General features: G+C 43.6%; 1 protein-coding gene across 1 annotated transcript; it reads left to right on the top strand.

Moving 5' to 3' along the window:
- Positions 1–9596: 9596 nt before the first annotated feature.
- On the top strand, positions 9597–24035 carry CLDN11 (claudin 11). The gene is made up of 3 exons (XM_016202977.2): positions 9597–9888; positions 13059–13223; positions 22805–24035. The coding sequence occupies exons 1-3, from the start codon at positions 9663–9665 to the stop codon at positions 23035–23037; spliced, it is 624 nt and encodes a 207-aa protein (XP_016058463.2). The 5' UTR covers positions 9597–9662; the 3' UTR covers positions 23038–24035.
- Positions 24036–24700: the final 665 nt, after the last annotated feature.

The following is a 24700-nucleotide window of genomic DNA, read 5'->3' as shown; positions in this document are numbered from 1 at the left end:
TGCCTATTCTAGATGCCTCTATAAGTGGAATTGTGAAATATTTTTCCTTTTGTCTGACTGCTTTCTGGGCTGCTTATCCCACTGATCTAGATATCTGTCCTTATGCCAGTACCACACTATTTTGACTATGGTAGCTTTGTAATATTTTGAAATGAAATGTGAGTCTTCCAAATTTGTTCTTTTAAAATATTGTTTTGGCTATTTGAGGGTTTCTTGAGAGTCCGTATAAATTTTAGTATGGGTTTTTCTACTTTTACAAAGATACCGGTGGGATTCTGATAAGGATTGCGCTGAATCTGTGGATCACTTTGTGTAGAATTTTCTTTTTTCCTTTTTTAAATCCTCACCCAAGGATAAACTTTTATTGATTCTAGAGAGACAGGAGGGGAGAGGGAGAGAAAGAAAAACATTGATCGGCTGCCTCCTGCACTCACCCTGATTGGGTGTCAACCCACAACTTGGGTGTGTGTCCTGACCAGTAATCAAACCCAAGACTGCTCTGGTTCACGGGACAATGCTCCAACCAACAGAGCCACGCAGGTCAGGGCTAGAATTGTCATCTTAACAATATTGCTTTCCAATCTATGAGCATGAGAGGCCTACTTACGTCTTTTTAAATTTCTTTCAGCAGTGTTCTGTAGTTTTTCCTGTACAAATCTTTCTTCTGGTCAGATTTATTCTTAAGTATTTATTGTTTGTTAGATGTATTGTGAATGGAATTGTTTTCTTAATTCCCATTTTGGATTGTTCATTGCTAGTATGTAGCAAATGCAGTTGATTTTTGCGTGTTGATTTTGTGTCCTGGAAATTTGCTGAATTCATTTATTAGCTCTACCAGTTTCTTTTTAGTGTGTGTGGAATCTTTAAGGTTTTCTGTATTTATAGGATCACATCATCTGCAAACAGATCATTTTAGTTCATTTCAACTTGAATGCTTTTCATTTCATTTTGCCTGATTGCTCGAGCTAATACTATGTTGTATAGAAGTGGTGAAAGTGGACATTCTTCTTTTGTTCTGTTCTTAGAGGGAAAGCTTTCAAATTTTCACCATTGATATCAACTATGGGTTTTCCATATGTGACCTATTTATCATGCTGAAGGAGTGTTTTTACAATTAAAGGGTATTGAATTTTGTCAGATGTTATTGTTTAATTGAAATATATTTGACATATAACATTTATATATTGCATAATATGCTGTTGAATTCGGTTTGTTAGGTTTTTGTTGAGGTTTTTTGCACCAATAGTCATAAGGAATATTAGTCTGTAGTTTTGTCGTGTCTTTGGTCTTGGTATTAGGATAATCCTGACCTCATAGAATGAGTTAGGAAGTATTCTCTTTGCTTTGATTATTGGAAGAGTTTGAGAAAGATGGGTGTTAATTATTCCTTAAGTGTTTGGTAGAACTAACCAGTGAAGCCATCTGGTCCTAGGCTTTTTTTTGTTGGGAGGTTTTTGATTATTGATGTAATCTCCTTACTAGTTATAGGTTTATTCAGATTTTCTTCCTAAATTGCTTTTGATAGATTCTGTGTTTTAAAGAATTTTTCATCAAAGTTATCTAACCTAATGGCATATAATTGCTTATAGTATTTTCTTAAAGCTCTCTTTATTTCTCTACAATAGGTAGAAATATACCTATTTTTATTCTGATTTTAGAATTTGAGTCTTATTTTTCTTAGTCAATTTAAATAAAATTTGGTCAATTTTGTTCATTTTCCTTTTTTTCTTAGTTTTCTCGTTTTAAAAAAATTCTTTTAATTTTAATTTTTAAATTTCTTTTAATCTTTGCGTGGAGGGCTGACTTTCAGTAGAGGGCAGTGAGGGAGCTGCTCCACAGCTACCCCACCCCCCGCGGATCTTCTCGGAATGCTTTAGCACCAGGTTCCCACCAACATGCCTTGCTCCAAGAGTGGGGGGCGGCTCCCTCTCCAGCTGCACCGTGTCCAGGGCCTATGGGCTCTGTACCAGACCAGGCCCAGAGACTTAGACATTCAAGCTAGAACTTTAGTTTGGCAAGCTTCAAGGGAAGGTGTTCAGCTCCAAGAACAATGATTACTGTTTGCCCTGGCCTGACACTGACCCTGCTAGAAACTGGACCTACCAGAATGTCAGGCCCGGCTTCTGTTGTTGAAAACTCCTAGACACCTGAACAGATTATTTCAAAGCCGTGTGGCTTCGTTCTTCACAGAGGGCGAGGGGAACAGGAGGAGTCCACCGAGCTCAACTTGGAGGGGGAGGAGTGTTTCTGTCCCAAATGACACCTGGACAGAACCTGGAGAGGCGGGGGGCGGGAGGGGAGAGCTGTGGCTGCCTCGGAAGCACCGGTGGAAGGAACAGCATGAGGAGACAGGCTGGAGGCTAGCAGCGAATGCAACATGCTTTCCGAGAAAACAATTCTCACAGTTACATGAGAAACTAAACAGTACAATATGGGTAATTCATGGTTTGAGAAAAGCATGCCCGGGACACCATGGGAACTCTTCAGAACTTCATAGGAAGATACAGGAAAGTCCTGTCATGGGAGCTTCTTAGGTAATTAATTTTGGGTGACTGGGAGGTTGCTGGGTGGAGATAGTCATTTCCTGCAGGATGAAGGGCAGACGGAAAGCATAGGGAATGAAAGAGTGAGGCATTTTCCTACGAGGAGCTACCGAGAAGTTCATTATGACTGCTGTGGACATGAGGGGGCCGCACAGTGGAGGGGAGGGTTGCCGTGAGAGCTGGGTCACAGAAGGCCGGAGTGATCTTGTATCCTAAAGGGTTGGAACTATGTTGAAGGTGCAGAGGACTGCCAATGAGATGGTGATGTAATCATCAGGATGGCCATACAGTATATAGGGGCACGAGTACTCTTTAGAGACACTTATAATAAAATATTTTAAAATATGAAAAAAATTTTAAATTAAAAAAAAATTAAAAAATTTTAAATTCTAAAATTAACTCATGTTCATTATGGAAAATTGGAAAATGACTAAAGAACAAAAGAGAGAAAAAGCCTCAATCTCATTACTCAAAGGAACTGCTTATTAACATTTCAGTGAATATTTTCCAAATATGCTTATATATATTTAAAAACCAGTCTCCAACTGTACAGATCTTTTGAAATAAAATTTAGCAATTTGCATTTTGAAACTCATCTTTTATAACGTATCATCTACTTAATTGAATACTTAATCGAAATGTAAATTGAAAAATTTGAACACTTTAATAATGTTTTCTTAGGCTTTTAGAAGCTGGATAAAAGAATATACCTATTTTAAATTATTTTGCTGTGTATTGCTGATTACTTTAGAAAAGGAGTGCATAAGTTGTACTATTGGTATTTTGTAAGGTTCATTATTTGTGTAATTTTTAGCAAATCATTTTTACATAGCATTAATAAGAGGCTGTGAGAGCCCTCCAGTGGCCAAGCAAATTTCTGCAAAAATAGTATCAGTGAAATTAAAAACGAATTGTATCTAGTTGTTAAATCTTAATGGCAAAAACAGGGGAGTGGCTAGAAATACCTTATCCTGTAGTTAGAGAAGAGATAACCATTTGCTTTTCTTTCAAATCCTTGTTCATCTGGTACCAGATTACAAAATGTCTTGAATTTCATTGCTGTGTAGCAGGAAGGATAAGATGATGTTGGTTTCAAACAGGTTTACAACCAACTGATTAATGATTTTTTGGTATAAAAGCTGATATTTTTTGAGTACTCACTATGTGTTAGGCACTTGTCCAAGCATTTTGCATATAGCAATGCATTCAATTCACATAGCTATTATGAAATAATTACTATCATTTAATATCATTTAATATTTAATATTTTACTGGCAGAAAATAGAATATTAGTTACTAGACAGAGTTACTGAAGAAAAAGGTCAAATAACTTGCCCAAGGTAACACAACTAGTAAGTAATGGAGCCAGGATTTCAACCCAGTGCCCTAATCACCTGCTCTAATATCTCCCTTGGATGTTGGTGTCCAAGAATGTTCCCATTCAGGATCATTTCATAAGGTAGAAACAAACCAACAAACAAACAAAAGAAAATAATTGGTTCGATTGAGACATAGGCTTCTCTTCAAGCCATTTTCTAATCTAGCAGTATAGTGTTAATAACATAATTTATGATTTTATATTTTGTATTGAATGAATAACAAGAGGACATATGATAGTTTCGATCACTTTATAATTTACATTTTCAGTAAAAGACTTAAAGTTGGACAAATTGCTCTGTATTTTGATGTTCTAGGTAGCTGAATGGAAATAGCTGCTCTTAATTTCTAAGAGAATTTAATGGTGTGGCTTTCTAGTAAATTTTCTTATTTTTCCTTACAGTACATACATACTTCATTAATATTATATTTTTAGAAAATGTGATCTCCAGTTTAAGCTAAAAATAAGGACTTTTACAGTTCTTCAGAAAGTATGACCTCATAGGTTGAATTAGACATGATATCACCCAGTGTATTCTGAAACCGATACATAGACTTGGCTATTTGAAGGCAGAAGAGAGAAAGTATTCTGGAAAGGACTCCAGGTACAAGGTTTACATTTTACTTCAGCTCCAAGTTGAAGGAGGGGAAATTTGGAATAAAATGGCTTCTAGAGGAATGGTATTATAATTGCACCATGAAAGCCAAGAAATGGGACCCCAAAAAGGCAATTCTCCCCACCCCCTAGTGGCTGAATTTGAAATTTGAGATAGAAGTCGTTTGTAAAGGCGCTGCTGCTCTTCTCTTGATGGAGATTCTGTGACTGAGGCCAGCTTCCCAGGCGATCAGACTTCTCTGCGTGAGACCTGAGCACCACGCATCCCTTCTATTGGAGACAGCACCACTGTCCCAAGGACAGCAGGGGGGTACCTGAGACCACAGAGGACCTTTATTTTGTCTCTTTGTCACCCCAAGACCAGTTCTAACCCCCCACCTCCTGATGTATTCTGCCCTTTGTCTTCAGACTCCCATCTGCTATGAACTGAATATTTGTGTCTCCTCCCAAATTCCTATGTTGAAACCTAATCTTCAGTGTGATGGTGTCTGGAGGTGGGGCCTTTGGGAGGTGATTGGGTCTTGAGGATGGAACCCTCATGAATGGGATTAGTACCCTTAGAAAGAGACTCCAGAGAACTCCCTTGTCCTTCCACCACGTAAGGACACAGAAAGAAGTTGCTGCCTACGATCCAGGAGGAGGGCTCTCGCCAGACACAGAACCTGCCAGTTGGGGCCTTGGCCTTGGACTTTCAGCCTCCGAAACTGTGAGAAATAAGTTTCTGTTGTCTATAAACCACCCAATCTGTGGTATTCTGTTACTGCAGCCCCAACTGAGACAGCATCCCAGTGAAACTTGGAGGCTTGCAAGTTCAATCTCTCTCTCTCTCTCCCCCCCCCTCCTTCAACTCAGCTCCATTGAACGGACGTGCGTCAAGTGCCTCTATGCTTGCTGGGCACTGTGTCACACTAGGGTTTCAGTGGTCGGCAAAACAGACAAACCCCCAAGACTTTCATTTTTTAGATCTGTGTTGGATACATTTGTTTACAATATTGTACTACAATATTTCTAAAAAATGTGTGTGTATGTGGAATTTTTGTATTATCCAATATTAAAATTCACCAGAGGAATTTATCCTTCCAATGGGGGGGGTCTTATTAAAAGTACTTTATTTTTACATGAATAATTTCACCTAAGTAATTTCATATGTGTCCCCTCTTTTCATATGTGTGGTTTCCTAAAGAGATGCATCTTTTTTTAATACAGGAAGAAAGTTTTCACAGAGAAGTGTACACTTTATTTGGGTCTAATAATTGCACATTTGGAATGTGGGAAGTTGCCATTAATCTTGTTTCTTTTACACAGAAAATGCCTTACCAACCGTGCAATGACAAAAGACAACCACGAGTAGTCACTGTGAGCCCACTCCTTCGGCCCAAGCTTTGCTTTTAACGTGGGCTTGTCGCGCTTGCCAGCAAACGCATTTGCCCGCACGACGTGAATCACACATTAGTCTGATTGACCATTTTTAGATAATTTTTAGGTAAATGGTAGAACATTTAACCAGGCCTTTTCCTTTGTTTAGTACACATCTTGGTTAAGTTAAGGGCATTAACTGGCTCTCTAATTCTCCGCTTTAGAGATCTTCAAATAAAGAGTAAGATTAAGGAATTTATGCTCAAGCCATAGGAAAGACGCTTACATTTTTCATATGGAAAGACTTAGGTCCACTTTTTCATATGCACCTAAGGTTGGAAGACCTGGAATTGTGTCTCAGGTGTATCTTACTAGTCCTGTTATATGCTGTAGAAATGTGAAGACGTGGCATAGCAAAGTTTTCTGAGAGAAAATGCCTGGAAAGACCTTGTTTCTGAAAGGTCTGGGGACTCACTGTTTACACTTACCTGGGATGACTGGACCCTGAGAGACTGACTCTCACAATTAACAGGGCGTCTGGGACGGTGGTAGACCTGGGATGTCAGTTTGTTAAGTTATACTGTGTGGGAAGTGAGATTCTAATCACAAGGAGGGCTTGGGAAGTAGAGTTACAGCCAAGGAATGTGGGTGATTTTAGGGAAAGTCTCTCAGTTAGGATAGCTTGAGGGACTTCCCTGCTATACAGGGAGCCTTGCCAAAGGCACCACATCCTTGGAGTCTGGGCCACCATACCGATTCCTGAGGATAGCAGAGGCTTCTCATGGCCTCTGCCTGCTGCTGGCTCCCAGGTCCCTGTGCTTCCCTGGATGCCCCGCTTACTCTTCAGTGGACATACTCTCTCTCTCCTTACGGCTAATTCATTGAAAAGGTTATGCTTTGCTGGCCTCCTTTGAGTGGCCATTTGTATATCTGTGCTGGGATCATTTAGATATTCATTTTATGGTTTCTCTCCCATTAATAGATAATTATTGATAGTTATTTTTGCTTTAGTCTCTATCAAAGGCAACATATATTTCCAACTGCTCTATATTGCTTATGAATAATATTAACTGTAGCTAAATATTTTTAGTGTCCATCAGTGCCGGTACTGTGCTATGTACTTTTTATATGTTATCTCACTTAATTCTCACAGTAATCATTTAGGAGCATCTGCTATTCCCACTTTATAGATGAAGAACCTGAGAGTCGCAAAGGTTAAGGGATAGTCTAAGTGATGAAGTCAGAATATGAACTCAGGGGTTTCCATTCCAAGATCTTAACCGTGTGACAGACAACTCCTTCTACCACTGAGCACTTGAGTTCTAAAATATGGCTTCACAAATGCCTCTGTGTGTGTGACCTGTGGGTGATCTGGGCATTGTTGAATTTTTATTGGTTGAATTTTTATCATTAGAATATAAAATGCTAATGGAGTTACAAGAGTGCAGATTTTATAACTGCTCTTTCAATGGAATGGTGTTGCTTGGGTTTTATATTTTGTGTTGTACTTAATACAAAAGCTGTTTTTTCTTTCTTTTTTAAAAAATATGTTTTTATTGATTTCAGAGAGAGGAAGGGAGAGGGAGAGAGAAACATCAGTGATGAGAGGGAGCCATTGATCAGCTGCCTCCTGCACGCCCCCTACTTGGGATGGAGCCTGCAACGCAGGCATGTGCCCTGATGTGGAATCAAATCGTGAGCTCCTGGTTCATGGGTGGAAGTTCAACCACTGAGTCATGCTGGCTGGGCAAAAGCCATATATATACATTTATGTTGTAAGGAAATATCTGAAAACATCCAGGTCAATAGACCCTGGTGATGAAATACTCCCAAACACCATGAATGGCTCACTAATAAAAGAGATATATTCCTATAAAATAGTTTCCACAGTCAAACTTGTATGAATGCAGGAAGAACACAGCAAAAGCAAGAGTTCTGAGTCATCATATTATAATAACACTAGCCCAGCTTTTCTAAGCACTTACTTTGTGCCAGACATTGTGGTAAGCTCTATATGGATATTAACTCACATAACCAAGAACCTATGAGGCAGGCACTATATTAACCCTCATTTTACAACTGAGAAAATTGAGGCCCAGAAAGGTGAAGTAACTTGGTCCCACAGCTAGTTTAGTGGAGGAGCCAGGGTTTGAACTCAGGCACCCTGGTCCTCCTTCTTGACCCCTGCGCTCTCCCTAGTGATCATGGCGGCCCTTGTATTTGACACTCTGTCATCTATTATAGAGCCTTTTCTTTTTGTGCACTTGATTTCTCTGGGGTCTCCTCCAGGCCAGTCTTCCCTAGAAGATATGGTGATTTGCCCTGACCCCCAGCATTAGGGATAGCTATGGGAAAGCTCAGTATCTGTGATTTAGGACCCATAGTTTAGAGTGCTGGGTAGGAAGTTTTTGTGCTTGACGAAATCCTTCACGTCTTTAAATCTCATGATTGGTGAAAGAGAGACATAATAAGATAAGGGATTTGTTCCAAAGGGAGTTAAAACTTTAATATAAATGTAGCCTAAGGAGGTCTTCTCTACAAGACATATAATGGGTCCCATTTGAATTACTGGCGAGAAGGCGGATTCGTGTTGATGATGATAACACCCGCATTTGTAGAGCACTCTGGTCCAGGCTGTACACTCCGTTAATGCAGATATTAACGTTTACAGTGAGCCCAGAGCAGTCAGCTTAGCTTTTAATGTGTCAAATAAGGGACATGCGAACCCTTTAGGAATTCTCAGGAAGTGGTGATCAGGACAGGTTCCCAGGGACGGTTAGTGGGAGGGTGGGTGGGAAACGGGCCCTTGGAGTCCACCCCTTCCTGCTGTGCCAAGTGGGCAGCTTAACCTCTCTCCTGCTGACTCTTCATGCGCATTATGGGTCAACAATTATTCCCACCACCGAGGGTTTTTAGGAGAATTATTTAACGAGATATTTTACGAGACAGCCCATAAATACGAATGCATGCACACAGGGCATGGCACCGCTGCACACATGGGAGTCGCTCTTATCACCAGGATGGCCATGGCCGCCTCTGAGGCTTTTTGACTGAGAAAGTACCGTTTTCTTTCTACTCCTAACTATGGTATCATGCTTTGCGTCTGTCCCTTAGGGCAGTTCCCAGCTCATCAGTCACAATCCAGCGGGGGAACCGAAGCGGGCGCCCTGGGAGCACCCCCCCTCTCCGCCGGGAGGGGGCCGCGCGGCCGGGCAGCGCGGGGGAGGCCGGGGGCAGAGACGGGAGGGGCAGCGAGAGGAATGATCCCCAGCGGAGCAGAACCCGCGCCTGGGCGCTCGGCACACCGCGGACCTGGATAGAATTACTCACTTCACCTTCCAACCCCGGCCGCAGACGCCCGCGGGCCGCGCGGTGCGCTCACCGCCCCCCCTCGCCCCGCGCCCCCCACCCCGCGCCGGACCCCGCCCCGCGATTGGCCGGCTTGACCCAGGGCCATCGCCGATTGGCGCTCGCCGGCGGGCTACGGGGTTTAAAGAGGGGGCGGGGGCGCGCTGCCCAGCCGCGCCTCTGTCCCTGCGCCGCGCGCGTTTAGTCCCCGCCGTGCGCTCCCGGCCGTGCGCTCGTCGCGCCTTCGGAGCTGCGCTCGCCGCCTCTCGGGTCCCCACGCCGCCTCCGGCGCCGGGCAACGGGCCCTCGTCCGCCAGCGGCTCGGGCGCGCGGGGCAGGCAGGACCGGGGTAGGCGCCGTCCAGCCCGGCGCCCGGGCACAGCTGGTGAGCCGCGAGGCTCGAGGACACCAGGACGGCGACCATGGTGGCCACGTGCCTGCAGGTAGTGGGCTTCGTGACGAGCTTCGTGGGTTGGATCGGCATCATCGTCACCACCTCCACCAACGACTGGGTGGTGACTTGCGGCTACACCATCCCGACGTGCCGCAAGCTGGACGAGCTGGGCTCCAAGGGGCTGTGGGCCGACTGCGTCATGGCCACGGGGCTGTACCACTGCAAGCCGCTGGTGGACATTCTCATTCTGCCGGGTAAGCACCCCGCTCGCAGGCGCTGCCCCTCCCCTCCCCTCGGGCGGCTGCGAGGGGGAACTGGACGAAACGCGCCGAGGGCTCGAAGCCCGCTGGCCGTCGTTGACACCTCGAGTCCCACCTTGTAGGCGAATGAGGCGGAGGCGAACTGAACCCCTCTGGGCCTCAGCCCTCTTTTCTGGAATTTGGAAAGATCGTGGTGGCCACTGGCCGAGTCACCCCGAGAAGTTAATGACCTGAGCCTTAGGCACTTAGTAGGAACTCAGCCCGTGTTCGTTACCGGCTCCTCACCCGCCCCGTGCTCCGCTGGCACTGAGCAGAAGGCCTTGTTCCCTGGCCGCCTCCCGCAGGGGCCCTGCCTTCCCGTTAGATTCCATCCTCGGAGGCGCGGTGCAGAGAGAGGCGAGCGTCCCTGCGCCTTCCCCTGCCCTCGTGGGACTTGGGACGGGCGACGCATCCTGGCAAGTTAGAGCCCACCTAGCTTCCCCAGGCCCGTTCCCGCGGGCCCGGAGCCCGTCTTCTTCCCCCACGCGTGCCCCGCCGTGGGGGCGTCCGTCTGCTCCGCGCCGCTCGGGGCGGTGGGTGGGAGCGCGCGCCCCTGCGGGGCTGCCCCCCTCCCGGCGAAGGCGCGCGGCCCGCGGGCGCCCCCTCCAGGCCCGCTGTGCCTCGGAGCGGCGCGAGGAGGGAGCGACCGGCTTCCACCTCCCCGGAGCCGCCCGGGGCCCCATCTTCATTTGCTGCCCGGTTGGCAGCGTCTGGGCCAGCAGCTCCGACTCAGGTTTAACACCTCGAGCCAGTTGGGCGATTGGCGAGGTCGCAGGTGCCCCCCGGGTTTTCTGCTGGGGTTCTCTGTGCTGCCGGCAGGTATATCAGCGCTGGCCAGGAGCGGTACACGGGCCTTACGTCCCGCTGGCCTGTGCGCGGTCGTGCGCATTTAAGGCATAAGGCTTGTCCCAGTTTCCTTAACGAGCGAAGTAGCTCGCGCCCCGAGGCTGCCAGTCTGGGAGCCGTCCTTCTGGGTTTCCCCCCCTCTCGGATGAGCCTTTCTGATGCCGCTTTAAGCCTCCCCTTAAGAACCCGCCCGCCCGCCTCCTCCTCGCTGCTCTGCGCTCTGGCGCTGGTGCCCCCCATCGAGGCGCAGATCGACAGTTCGACTTGGTTTTTGCTCTTGTTCCTAAGTCCCCTTGTCCTACTGCACTGGGAATTCCTGAAGGTATAAGCGGCGTCCTACTTCCCTTGCACCCTCCTCTGGAACCAGCATTGCCGCTCGCACGCACGTGTGTCAGGCCTGCATCCGCTGGTCTCTCCGTTGGAACCTTTAGAATCACTGAGCTCCTGGGAACCCAGGTGTGCACCCAGCTTCGCTTCGTGCTGGTGTTGGTAGACCTCGGTCAGCCTCGATCCCGTGCTCACAATCTGGGTGATCTGAACAGGTTTCTAACCTCTATGAATCTGTTGTCTTCTTTTAAAAATTAAAATCAAACCAATCCCCTGTCTGTCAGGGTTGTTTTGGGGATTAAATGAGATAAGAAATGTAAAACTCTTTTGATGTAGGAGGTGCTCCGTAAAAGGTAGCTATAATTTTTTTGTTAAAAGCGGGGCAAGATATCTGTAGGAACCTTTGAAGCACAAAATTATTCTCTGCTTCCTTTTCCTGAAATTATGTTTACTAAGCGTTCAGCGCTGAGTGGTTTATTTTCAAAGAACAGGGACCATCTGACAGAGGGGAGTGCATTTTAGGGAGGGCCTTGTCCTTCCTACTCTCCCTGTCCCTTGCACTTTGGGTGGATACAGGGACAGATCTCAGTCTCCCATCTTTGATTTTCAGACATGGCCTTGACACCTAGCATGTGGACAGCCTGCGTCATAAATTTCAGAACCTCAGTTTCTGAACAGTTTGACTGTCCCCATTGTGTCAGCCCTGGCTCTCCTACAAGCTGGAGGGGCATAGGGCTTCGGTCAGAGGTTCTGCCTCAGACTTCCTGTGGGTCTTCTGGGGATGTTCAAGTCAATAGATACTTGATTGATTGGTTACCTTTAATTCTGAAGAAGCTGGGATGGGCAATGAACCCTTGTGGGGTCTGAATTCTGGCAGGGCATGTCCTGCTAAGAGACTGTGTGGCAACCCGTCCTGGTGCATGGGGCAGGCTGGCCAGATTTGGTATGAGGCTCCTGGCATGTGAGACAGAAGTTGGGGCTCATTTTTTGACTTTGTCATTAACCCTGCCTCCCTGAGGCCATGCCACTAGTTCTAATTCGCTCGGAGCCAAAAAGAGAGTAATAAATACAACTTTTTTTCCCCCTTGAGGAGGGAGAGTGTTTTAAGGAGAAACAATATATTTAAGTTTGTCAGCTTCTCCCAGTATCTTGTCAGACTTATTTTACATAAATATTGCATATATTGTAGTCTGTTTCTTAATAAAGTTGCTACCTGACATTTTATTTGACAGTATAAAATTCTGGTAGTTTTGCTCCTCTCTTGTTTTTCAACTCCGGTGTTCCTTCATTTATAATTGTATGTTTTACATCATCTGTTGTGGGCACTGTTAACTCCAGGTGTCTGCCCTCTAGGAATCGCTGAGGCTGGAGGAATGCCTTTAAAGTGATGCTAATGGAGTAATAACACCAATTAATCACAGCTAACCTTTTTAGAGTACTTAGCATGTGCTAAGCACTGTTCTAAGCACTGCATGAATTAATTTAATCTTAGTTGAAGTCTATTAGAGAGATGTAGGTACTATTATTATTTTTACTCTATAGATGAGGAAAGTTCAGTAACTTTCTCAAGGTCGCACAGGTAGAATGTATCAACAACTGGAACCAATAGTCCATCCATCACAGAAGACTTCTTGGAAGATTTGAGTTTTATTCTGAATCTTTCACAAGGTGATATGATAATTGGACTCTTGGGTCCTTCAACCTGGAAGCTTGGATAAGTGTCTAAACCAGGGATCCCCATTCAGCCTCTCCAGCCCTCAACCTCCCTTTTTTTTTTTTTTTGGTCACTTTAAAATTTGAACATGTGAAGTGATCATGGATAACATTTAACACCTTCTAAGTCCTGGAATGGGCAAGAGAGAGGAAGGCAAGTGGTACTGAATTCCGGTGAGGCAGGGTGCAGGACCCAAGGGGCCCTCGGTCTAACCCACCCTGTCTGCTCCTGCTTCCAGGCTACGTGCAGGCCTGCCGGGCCCTGATGATCGCAGCCTCAGTCCTGGGCCTGCCGGCCATTCTCCTGCTGCTGACGGTCCTCCCCTGCATCCGCATGGGCCACGAGCCCGGCGTGGCCAAGTACAGGCGAGCCCAGCTGGCTGGCGTTCTGCTCATTCTCCTGGGTAAGACAGCTTTCTACATGGCACCCAACTCTGAGAAAACGTGACGAATGCCACATCTTGCTGTTGCTTCATCCTGTTCGAGTCCTGATGAGTCCTCTTGGAATAGACCCTGCACAATGTGTATCCCTTTATGTGTCATGGGCGGTTGCACAGAGGGATGAGTCATATCTGTGGGGTTGGGGGAGGTCACTGAACATGAACATAAATTAACAAACAAAAGGCAAGAAAGGATTTTGAGGGTAGGAAATACCCAAGGGAGAGTCCAGAAGCACAGAAAAGAGTTACACAGTGGCTCTTCACTTAGACTTCACCACGGAATTCCTTTTTGAAAACACTTGTGCCCAAGTCCCACAGCAGGTGAATTGAGTCAGAATTTCTGGGTATAAAGCCAGACAAAGATATTTTATGAAAGCTTCCCAGACTTTTATGTGTAGTTAGGATTGAGAACTTCTGTTCATGTATAAAGAAGAACAGAGAAAGAGGAAGGCAATAGAAAAGTAAGATGTCGAGGGTGGTAGATCATTAGGTAGTAATTCAATCTTTTATTCCATAAGTATTCATTGTGCACCTGCTGAGTGTCAGGCCCCACAGTAGACACTGGGGATATTGGAAGAAATGTCAGTCTCTGCTTTGAGAGCACTTGGACATCTTGATAGAGTGTAGTATGTGCTCATATTAAAAAGCTGCACACACATAGGAAAGCACTTCAGCCAGATCAGAGGCGTTTCCAGAGCAGAGGACCCCAGCAATGAGTTGGAGAGAAAGTGGTCGGGTCATGGACTGGAGGGAGGGACAGTTCTCGACCAGGAAATGGCATGTGCTTGGTCAGTTTTTCTGGCTACTCCCTCACACAGAGGGCTTGATTTAGCCACCTAGGGAGGGTCTTTCTAGCTCCATTCTCTTTAGTGATTTCATTTCTATTTTTTCTTGAATGCTAATTTAATTAACACATTCTAAATCCTAATGGAAGACATGAATTTTGAGAACTCTTGTAAAGTGCACCGATACATCATTGAGGAGTAGCTGGCGTGCATATGGGTTAGATACAAAGTCAAGTTCTCTTGGGACAAGAATTCCCATGGTATCAGGCCATGGGCATGAAAATAAGAGATCATAGTTCTGTGTGGATCATTGCTACTTAGTGATGGTCACCCATAGTGACACCGGTGAGGCGAAGGGACATGAGAGGTGGGGACACCATTTTGCAGGATGGCAAAGGGATGGAGGTTTTCAGGGGCTTGTGAAGCCATAGAGAACCCAGAGGAGGGGCTCGTGTGTGTGTGTGTATGTGTGTGTGTGCGTGTTAACAGGAGTGAAAGACCAGAATACCACTGTGATTTCCCAAGAAGAATCTGAGTATGGACATTTTGGTTCCAGCCACAGAGAATTTTTGTAGGAGTGACACATTAAAGACACAATCAGCATCAACTGCTTCGTCTAACTGACGGGGGAACTTTCTGATCGTCAGATCTTTGTATCTGAATTCCCTCTCCAACAGTAGACCACAGAAAGTTGGACAAGTAAACTGGTTTGTAGAATCTAGAAGAAACCTTCTCATCCTAGACATTTGCCTGTGTCTGTGACTTTCTTCATATTCTCACAGAAGCTCCAGAAGGCTCTCTCTTGGCTCTGGGGATCCTAAGCCAAAGATGGGTCCATTGTGTTAGGGGTTCATCTTTAGAAATTCTGGCCTTCCGTATGAATGTCGCAGAATATCCACAAGTAAGGGAATATATTCCCCCCTCCCCAGGCCAAACTCAAACACTGTGGAAAATAAAGACATAAAAGCAAAGCACATATACACAGATTAGTATTTTTAATCCTCATCTGAGGATATTTTTTTCTATTGCTTTTCAGAGAGAGTGGAAAGGAGAGAGAGAGAGAGAGAGAGAGATATCGATGTGAGAGAGATACATCAACTGGTTGCCTCCCACACAAACCCCAACCAGGGCCAGGGATCGAGCCTGCAACCGAGGTGCGTGCCCTTGGCTGGAATCCAACCCGGGAGCCTTCAGTCCACAGGCCGATGCTCTAACCACTGAGCCAAACCGGCCAGGGCCACACATTGGTATTTTTAAAAACCCCTGAAAATAACTGAATCATCCAGTTGAAAAAGGAGGGTTATTTGAAAAAATAACAACCAGTTTTTGAAACTTCCTGGCTGAATTAAATAAAGCTTTTCTTTACTGTTTTCAAATGGGTTGGTGGATGTAGATAGAACTGTAGAAAGGAAGGTGAGGTGAGGTTGGGTAGTGATGTGAGTTCCTCAGTCTGTTTGCTGCTGAGTGAAAGGATGGGGGGGTGTTGAGCCATCTGAACCTCAGGGAGGCTGCACCTTTTTCTGGAAGGACTGGAGAGAGGGCCACTCCTTGCCCTCTTGTAGCCTTGCATGTCCAGTGTTACCTGCTTCCTCTTTGATTGCCCCGACCACATTTATTTCTCAGGGGGTGGCCACTTGCCTTTGGGTTGGATGTTGTTTTGACTGGAACAAGCTAGCTCTGGAAATGTAAAGCTCATTGTCTCAAGTGTGGCACCTGCTGGTCTCCTCTAGGTCTTCTCCCCATGAAGCCCAAGTGCCTTGTTTTCCCTCTTGGCAGAGGGTGGGAGGAGCAGGGGACAGTGAAGGCTCCCTTTGTGTGGCTCTGGATTGGCTTGGGTTGCCCTTCCTGCGGGGAGAAGCCAGTGCTGGGTCCTAGGGGTCACCCTTGGTCCACCAGCTGAGGTGTGGCCGCTGACCAAAGGGGACCAGGAGGAACTGGAAACAGTGTCAACGTTAATCTTGGTATGGACACTCTAAGCACTGTCAGTTAAAATCAGTTCTTCCTGCCCCTGAAGGTCTTCAATTATTTTTCCAAAAGCGTAAAACATCATGCCTGTTGTAGGACAGCTTTGTCTCCTCGGCAGTCTAAGTTGAATGAAGTGAGGATTTGGGTCCCGCTGCGGGGGAAGGAGCGGGAGCTGATGCTGCTGGGCTTCGAAAGCCAGAGGAGCAGCTCAGGAGCAGCGGGCTCCTCAGATCACAACGGATCTGAGGCGAAGCTAATCTGTGGTTTTTCACAAGCGCCTGCCGAGGCAGGAGGCGCCTCTGCTTTATCTTATTAGGAGTCAGACCAACTGCACTCAATCTCGGACTTCCCATTTTCCAGCTGTGTGCGCTGGGGCAGTTACTTAGGATCTCTGAGCCTTTGTATAAAATGGGGACAGCAATGCCTTCTTCTGAGGTTAGTTAAGAATAGTGAAATGACATATGCAAGCGTTTTTAAATTGAATTTATTGGGGTGACAGAGATTCACAGAACCATACCAGTTTCAAGTGTATAGCTCAACAAAACAATATCTGCACACTACCTTCTGCGCCCATCACCCAAAGCAAAGTCTCTTTGCCCCCGTTTATGTCCCCTTTGCCCACCTCTACCTACCCCTGCCCCCTTTCCTTCTGTTGTCTGTATCTATGGTTAATATATATACATACATATTTTTTGCTTAATCCCTTCATCTTTTTTCATCCAGCCTGCCAAATCCCCTCCCCTCTGACAGCTGTCAGTCTGTTCCATGTATCCGTGCCTCTGTTTCTATGTTGTTCATCAGATTCTACGTATAAGTTAGATCATGTGGTATTTGTCTCTCTCTGACTGGCTTATTTCACTTAGCATAATTATCTCCATCCAGACATGTGCAAGTTCTTTAGCAGAGTGTTGGCACATAGTATATGCTCAACAAATGGTTGCTATTGTTATTGCTGTTGTTGGTTAGAGGAACTAGAGAGCTAACCCACGGGGCAATTGGGTATTCTTTCAGTCATGTCTAACTTCTGCAGGGTACTCTCGGGACTGGTAAGGAGAGACCATGAACTGTTTCTGGAAACACTAGGTCTCATCCTGGTCTAACAGAAATAGTTCCTTTGTTTACTTTGTAGAGACCAGAGTGTAGGGATCAGTAGCTGGAGCATTTTTGCTTATCCCATTATAAAAAGCCATATTAAGCTACCCAACTGCAAACGCTCAAGCTCAGTTCTGATTCAGTCTAATGCTCATCTCACTATAAGTTAGAGAGCACTTGATTTGGGGGTTTCCTGGGGAGATAGGGTAGGAATGGAAGGAAAGAAAATGTATTTTCCTTCTTAATGGGATCCTTTCATCTTCTCTCCTTCTTTATAAAAATATGGTCCCAGGAATCCTATTTGTCTTGGAGAAAAGTTGTTTTAACTTGGAACTTACAGGTTAGTAATGAAATTGTAGATAAATGGTGTGTGTAAATGTGGGACAAATTGAGCTTGTCATGCACACTGAATCAGATTCTTACTGGAATTGGAATTCCTGGGTGTTGCCCTTAATTGTGGGGTCTTAAGAGAATTGTTAGAAAAAGTCTCCCTCCAAGCTCATTAGCTTTATACAAATAAATCCCTAATCTAAATCAAATTCCATCTGGGTAATGGAAAGGATGTAGCATCTTAGTATGGTTGTGGCTTAAAATGACCTTATCAGTAAAATTGGAGGAATTCACTGCTTTATGAAATCTCTCCTGTCTCTAAATTCTGTGATTAAAAAAAAAATTTAACAAATAACCATGAAAGTGACTTTTTAAAAAGGTTATAGGAAAAAAGAGATAATGATGTGTTGAATAGAAATAAAGGGGGGAAAATGCTGAAAGCAGGCCAGGAAAATAATGTACTCAAATATTCCATTGACTTGATGATTGTTGTAAAAATTAGATATTCATAAAAGTCTATATAAGAGGAATATGTCCTTTGACATCTATGCTTTCTTAAGTCAAAATTTAGAGAATGATAAATGGAAAAAAGAAAAGCAATTGTTTTTCTAGATTCAAATGATAAGGAAACAACTAATAAATATGACTCCAACCAAGAGTTTGTTAGAAATCTCTTTCTTGTTGCCTTGACTTAACTGGCATCTTTGTGTAAAGCTGAAGCTGGTTGCTATTTAGATCCTATGTAATAATAGTATGGATTATAGAAGACAGTGTTCAATCATACATTGTGAAATATTAAATGGAGGGGGATTTAGAAAAGTTTTTATTATGGAAAATTTCAAACTTCCACAAAGTAGGAAGAATAGTCTAATAAACCTTTGTGAACCCAAACTCATTCTCAGTAATGATCAACCACGGCCAACCTGCTTCATCGATGTACTTCCCCTTTTCTTCCATTCCCCAGATGTTTTGGAAGCAAATCTCAGATATAATATCAAGGAAGATTTTTTCCAGTATTACAAATATAAGTCAGATTAATTTAAGTGATATTAGTGAAAATACTGCTCTGTGTTAGAAATGGTGCTTTCAGTCTTCCAGTGTTTCATACAGAAAGTGACAAAGCCCAAGAACAGAGGTGTTCATGGAGGAAGGAAGAAACATCAGGGGCTGGTGTTCTTCTGTCTTTCTGGGCCTCTTTGTCTGTCTACTGTGTGTCTCTCTAAGTTGTTACCTCCAAACACACATGTACCAAGTTTGTTTAACTTCATTACATTTATTTGTCATCTAATTCCTAAAGGGATTAAAAATTACACTTACATTTCATTGCTCTAAAATGGCCTTTTCAAATATTTTCTGTGTTTGGCTACATCAAAATCACGGCTAACTTTTAATAAGGTTGCGTTCTATCAATTAAAGAGCACCACTGTATCACATTATTTGAAACTTATCAAGAGAGGCAAACAATTTTATTCAATGAAGAGCAAGGAATTTTACTTGTAGAGGACCAAGTCCAAAAGAATTTATGTCTACATAAGGAAGTTTTCTTCTCCCTGCTCTCCTTTTGTTTTTGAAAATAAGAATATCCCCAATTTTCACTTTTTACTCCCCCCACAAATGGCAGGTTTTTTCCCCCTTGCGCAGTTAACTATTGCATTTCCTGAAGGTAGAAAAGAGAAACAGATAAAAAAATCAGTGTTAAAACTCCCCTGTCCTGTTTTTAGAGACTTAATTTAAAAACAAATTCTGTTGACATAAAAGAAAAGCAATGAAAATTCTCTTTATATTTTTTCAATTTTCTTTACCTTATAAGTAACTGTGACTTTTTAAGAAAATCATTTAAAAATTTTTTCTTTAATAATCAAGACTGTTACAATTTCCCTCCCTCTCTCTCTTTTTCTCTCTCTTTTTTCCCCTCTCTTTTCCCCCCTCTCCCCTCTCTCCAAATACAAATAAATCTAGCAGGTCTTATATGTTTTTAAGAGAGTTAAAAATTATTGCCAGTTCTGTTGGTTCACATCTTTTAGTTGAGTAATGGTTTGACTTGGATTTTTAACTTTATCAATTAAAACATATCCCCCTTTCCCTTCAAACCACTGCTGAAATTGAGTAAATTCTCTTGTTTTAGTTTGTAAACATTCTTCATTGTGAGTTCAATGGAAGGTCACTGTTTCCAGTGAACCTTTCATTTCCTTTCATGTTGTGTGGCAGTCTGTCATCTTTTAGTGGTTTTGATGTGGTTCATCTTTGAGAGCCACAGGAATTCCACCCAGAGTTCATTTATCTGCTAGGAAATAAAGAGCCTGCCGGTGCTCATTTGCCTTGTTTTGCTTGGATTATAAAAGAAGACAATCTTTTTTAAAAATATTTTTTTATTGATTTTATTTTATTTAAAAAAATTTTTTTTTTGTGGTTCAAAATATTACAGATGTCCCTTTTTCTCCCCAATGACCCATTCCACCTCGCCCTACCCCCCGCCCCAGTCCCTCTCCGCACCATTGTCCATACCCTTGGGTTGTGCATATATGCATATAAGTAAAGGCAGGCAATCTTTAATGAGGTAAATCATGAGTAAGGTATAATGATTTGGGAAGTCAGTTTTGGTGTACAAAGTGGAAAGTAGACTTGAAATGAGACCACCTCTCATTCATCTGTCTCTCTGTCCATCCATTCAGCCATTCACTCATCCAGTCCTATAGATTCATCATTTAAATGTTTAGACATTTTTAAAATTTTATCTTTTTTAAGTTAATTATGTTGGAATAAAATATAACAAAATCTCTTAAACACTCAAAGTCAAGATTGATACTTACTTTTGGAATATTTATTGAGCCTGATTCTTTCCTATATGAAAATTACCTTGTTTTATTAGTTTGCTTAGGAAGAATTAAATTAAAGGTAATTTCTAATCTTATTCTATAAAATCTAAACCAAATCTGAAAGTTAAGTGAGGTTTACATGAAATGTGGGGAATGCTTATGTGTGTGTGTGTGGTATGTTTAAATATAAAGAATCAAAAGAATATAAAAGTTAATTTAACCATAGCTGTTTGGAAACCCAGTTAACTTTATAGGAAATACTGGTTGGATTGAGCCACATCAGTTGTTTGGGATTCAAATTGTTTTTTCCTGTGGAATTCAGCTTTACACTCCCTACCTTTTCCCTCTAATCAAGCTTGGGTGTTTGCTGTTTTTGCCCATAGCAGATGAATTCTTACTTTTGGGGCCTAGGGCTCTGTAGCTGGATTGTGTATTGATACAAAGACTAGAGCAGTTCTCTCTGGCTGAAACACTCTAGAAGATTCTGTCCTTTGTCCTGATAAAGAAAAAGGCTTTTCTCTGTGCTTCACTGAAAATATGACTATGACAGTAGCCAAGCAGTTCTCCAAGAGTGTCAGATTTAGAATTGTGGCCAGAGGAAGAGACAGAAAAAGACTTTTCCCTGTATCTCAGGTGTTTAAAGTCCTGGGCTGGAAAGGGAAGATTTGATTAATGCTGGTTTTCTTGAGAACATTCTAGTCACAGAAGGAAAATACGTCTTCTCATGGTGTCTTACACAAAAATATTACAAAAGTTGGCATGATTGCTCTCACTCTATAGGAAAAATGCATTCATTAGTATATGGATAGATTTTAGCTTTTTAGATAGTCTATATAAACTCCTTATATATGTGAATAGTTCACAATTAATGGAGTGAATTTAGGCTGTTAGAGAACCAATTTGAGCAATTCAAACCCAAATTTACTTTCTTCCTTTGACTTCTACTTGGGATCCATACTTTATGAGGATACGAATCGCATCTATTTAGGTATATCTAAACCCAGCTTGGGGGGGTGGAACTTAATCTGTTGTCAACAAAAACCTATGTTACAAGCTACACAAAAGGAAATGAGATAGTTTAAAAGGTCTTTGAAAATGGGTAAGACTTAAATCTTTTCTTCAGTTGAGAACTAATGTGCGGGGCTGTTAAATTTGAGTGCTTATGTTAAAGAAAACTTATATTTCTTCTCTGTGGGTATAAAGGGAAGCTAGAAAATCACTCAGAATGAGGAGAAATCAGAAGGAGCTTGCTGAGTTGAAAGTGACGGGGTACCCCAGGTAGCAAACATTGCAATGTCTGTCTTGAATTTATTGAAGGCTTTCTGGCTAACCATTGGCAGCCTGATTATTACTATTATTCTTTTGATCTGTCAACTTTCATAAACCATTCCAACTTAAAGCTTTAACTAAAATTTCTGTCCTGCTTGTACTTGTGAAAAATTAGATGATAACAAAGGAAGTTATGGAGTTACTTTGTCTGGAGCTGTGTTGTTCAGTACAGTAGCTACTAGCCACATGTGGTCATTTAAATTTAAATGAATTGAAATGCAGAATTTTCGTTTTCAGCCTCACTAGCTTCACGAGAAATGGTCAGTAGCCCACGTAGCATGCGGCTGTCCTATTTGACAGTGCTGGTCTAGAGGTTTAAAAATTTTTTAAGTCTTTATAGACTCCTGTCTGCCCTTGTTTTGCTACTTTGTTTAGGAGGAGAGGAAAATGAAAAGAGATAGAGGTGATTTCTTATTTTATTCTTTAAAAATCTAAACCAAATCTGAAAGTTAGACTGGTTGGTGCAAAACCATCCATTTCTACCGTTGTGATCTATCACAACAGATATCATTACCATAAAATCCTTGAATGGGGAAACTCTTTTGCTCCAAGGACGGTTCATTTGTGTGTTGAGATGTTTGTGATTGTGAACAGCGTAACACAAACACAGGCCCCTAGCTGGTACTCCCCTGGTGTCTAGCGATCCTTCACTACAGTAAAAGCATTTTCATAGCCTTTTTAGGTCTTCGCAATGTGAATGGACTAAATTGAAAAAACAGAGGGGAAAACTGAAGCGGGCACTGTCTTGTTTCTCACTTCCGAATAACTCAGCTCGTTGGGTCATGCCACGGGTACACACGGGGCACCTGCTGTGTGCTTCAGACTGAGCTAAGCGCCTTCCTTACGAAACTAAGATACGGTCCCTGCCGTCAAGGAACTCCGAACTCGGAATAGAGAACAGACGCGTAAGGAGGTATTTGTAATACAATTAGGTAAGTGTAATGATAGCATCATAACTAGCGATAGATACAGTCAGTATGTATAAGGAAATCCAAATGCGTATTTTTTGCATGTAAGGAATTTATTGCTAGCTTTTTACATTGGAGTTCTCTGTAGGAAAAGGAGGGACCTAGCAGGTTGACACATTCTGATCCGCTCGTTCTACAGACGCCAAGCCTCAGGCCGGGCTGGGCCGCAGGCCGCGCGGAGCTCTCGGCAGCTGGGCGGGGCCGAGGGGCGTGTGCGTGGGGCGGGCCGCCCACTCACAGCCTTGTCCGTGTCTCCGCAGCGCTCTGCGCCATCGTGGCCACCATCTGGTTCCCCGTGTGCGCGCACCAGGAGACCACCATCGTGAGCTTCGGCTACTCGCTGTACGCGGGCTGGATCGGCGCCGTGCTCTGCCTGGTGGGCGGCTGCGTCATCCTCTGCTGCGCCGGGGACGCGCAGGCCTTCGGCGAAAACCGCTTCTACTACTCGTCGGGCTCCAGCTCGCCCACCCACGCCAAGAGCGCCCACGTGTGAGCGCGCGGCGGGCGGGGCGCGGGGCTCCTGGCGTCGGGGCCGCTGCTCCGCCGGCCGCGCAGCCCGGGGCCTGGAGAGCGTCCTGCCTGACGCTGTGTGTTTGTAACCCTCCTGCCCGTTTTGTTGCCTTGAAATAAGCCTTTAGCGCAGATCATGAATGCCCACACGTTTTCCTCATGATTCGGCCCGCTGTTAGCTCTTGGGCGTTCCTTTGTTGTCCTTAAAAGTTATACACGCATCTATATTTTCTCTCTCTCCTCCTTAAGTTTTAAGTACCTTGCAAACATTGCTGAGTTGGGTACGGGGGAGAGAGAGAAAGGACACTTTTCGAACTGTTGTTACAGGGGACAGTGGGAGCCTCGTAAAGATGCCTCTCTGTCCCCCCTCCTCTGCGACCCCGAGGTCACTTAGCCATAAGCTAGAAAATACAGTATTGGGGACATGGGGTGGGAGAGGGAGGGGAGTCCTGGGACCTTCCCTCCATGGGAAAGTTTCCCTTTTGTAAGTTGAGGGCAAGGGGTGGGGATTTTTTTTTTTTTTAGTTTGTGATTTTACATTTCTCTGTACATATTTTTTCAAGATTGATCATTTTTATAACCACGGTTTTCCTGAAATTCTCAATTCAGTATGAAGGAAATGAACCAAATAGACTTTCATTATATGGTAAATAACAGCACAAGTGAGTATAACTCTAACTGGCGTTCCACAAAATGTTTTTGATTTCTAGTTTGTGTGATGTAGTTTTTAGTCCTACACGTGCATGTACTTCAACTTAACACATTTTAAAAGCTATTTTTCCCTTTCTCTGTTTTCATTTTGTTACCCATCTTGAAGTGATTATTGTTTAACATAAATTGTACTGTTGAATTTGGCTTTACGGGTGTAAACACTGACAGTGAATCAGTATCTGAGACCCCAGACTCTCCAAACATTGATGGTGCATTCTGTTCTTCAAGTGAAATCTGTGCAATAAAGTAACAGACTGTCTGCGAAACTGACCTTGAATATTCTGTTGTGTCCAGTGGTATCGCATATTGATTTCAAACAATTTCATTAGTCTCTAGTAATGTATAGGGAACCTGGTTAGTGGTGCAAGAATAAGCCATTCTGCACTGCCCTGAGTAATTAACAAGTTATTTTTTATTCGCTATGTCAGGGTGGTAATGTATGGTCATACAAGTGAAACCTAATGCTCTCTGGGTTTCCTAAGTGGAGTGACATGAGAGGCATCTTTAAGTCACATATAAATGGGCAACAATCAGAAACCAAGTGTCAAGCATTACTCAGTTAAGCTTTTTAAAAAAATATTTGTTATTGATTTTTAGAGAGAAAGAAACTTGATGCAAGAGTGAAGCATCCATCAGCTGCCTCTTGCACTAGGGGTGGAGCCCGCAACCCCGGCATGTGCCCTGACCAGGAATTGAACCAGCAACCGTTGGGTACACAGGACGACACCCAACCAACTGAGCCACATCAGCTGGGGCCTCAGTTAAAATTTTTACATCTACTTTGAACACTTAGTAAAGGAGTTGGGTAGGTATACATGGAAGTATAAAACAAACCCATTTTATTGGATCTTAGGTAATAATACTTAAGTGCATTTTGTTTATAGATGTTTGGAAATTTTGGACAAAGACACATTGAGTTGGGTTTTGTTTCTTTT

Source organism: Miniopterus natalensis, chromosome 6, assembly GCF_054644295.1.
Source record: "Miniopterus natalensis isolate mMinNat1 chromosome 6, mMinNat1.hap1, whole genome shotgun sequence".
Taxonomy (NCBI): Eukaryota; Metazoa; Chordata; class Mammalia; order Chiroptera; family Miniopteridae; genus Miniopterus; species Miniopterus natalensis.
This window is presented reverse-complemented; position numbering and strand designations above follow the sequence as displayed.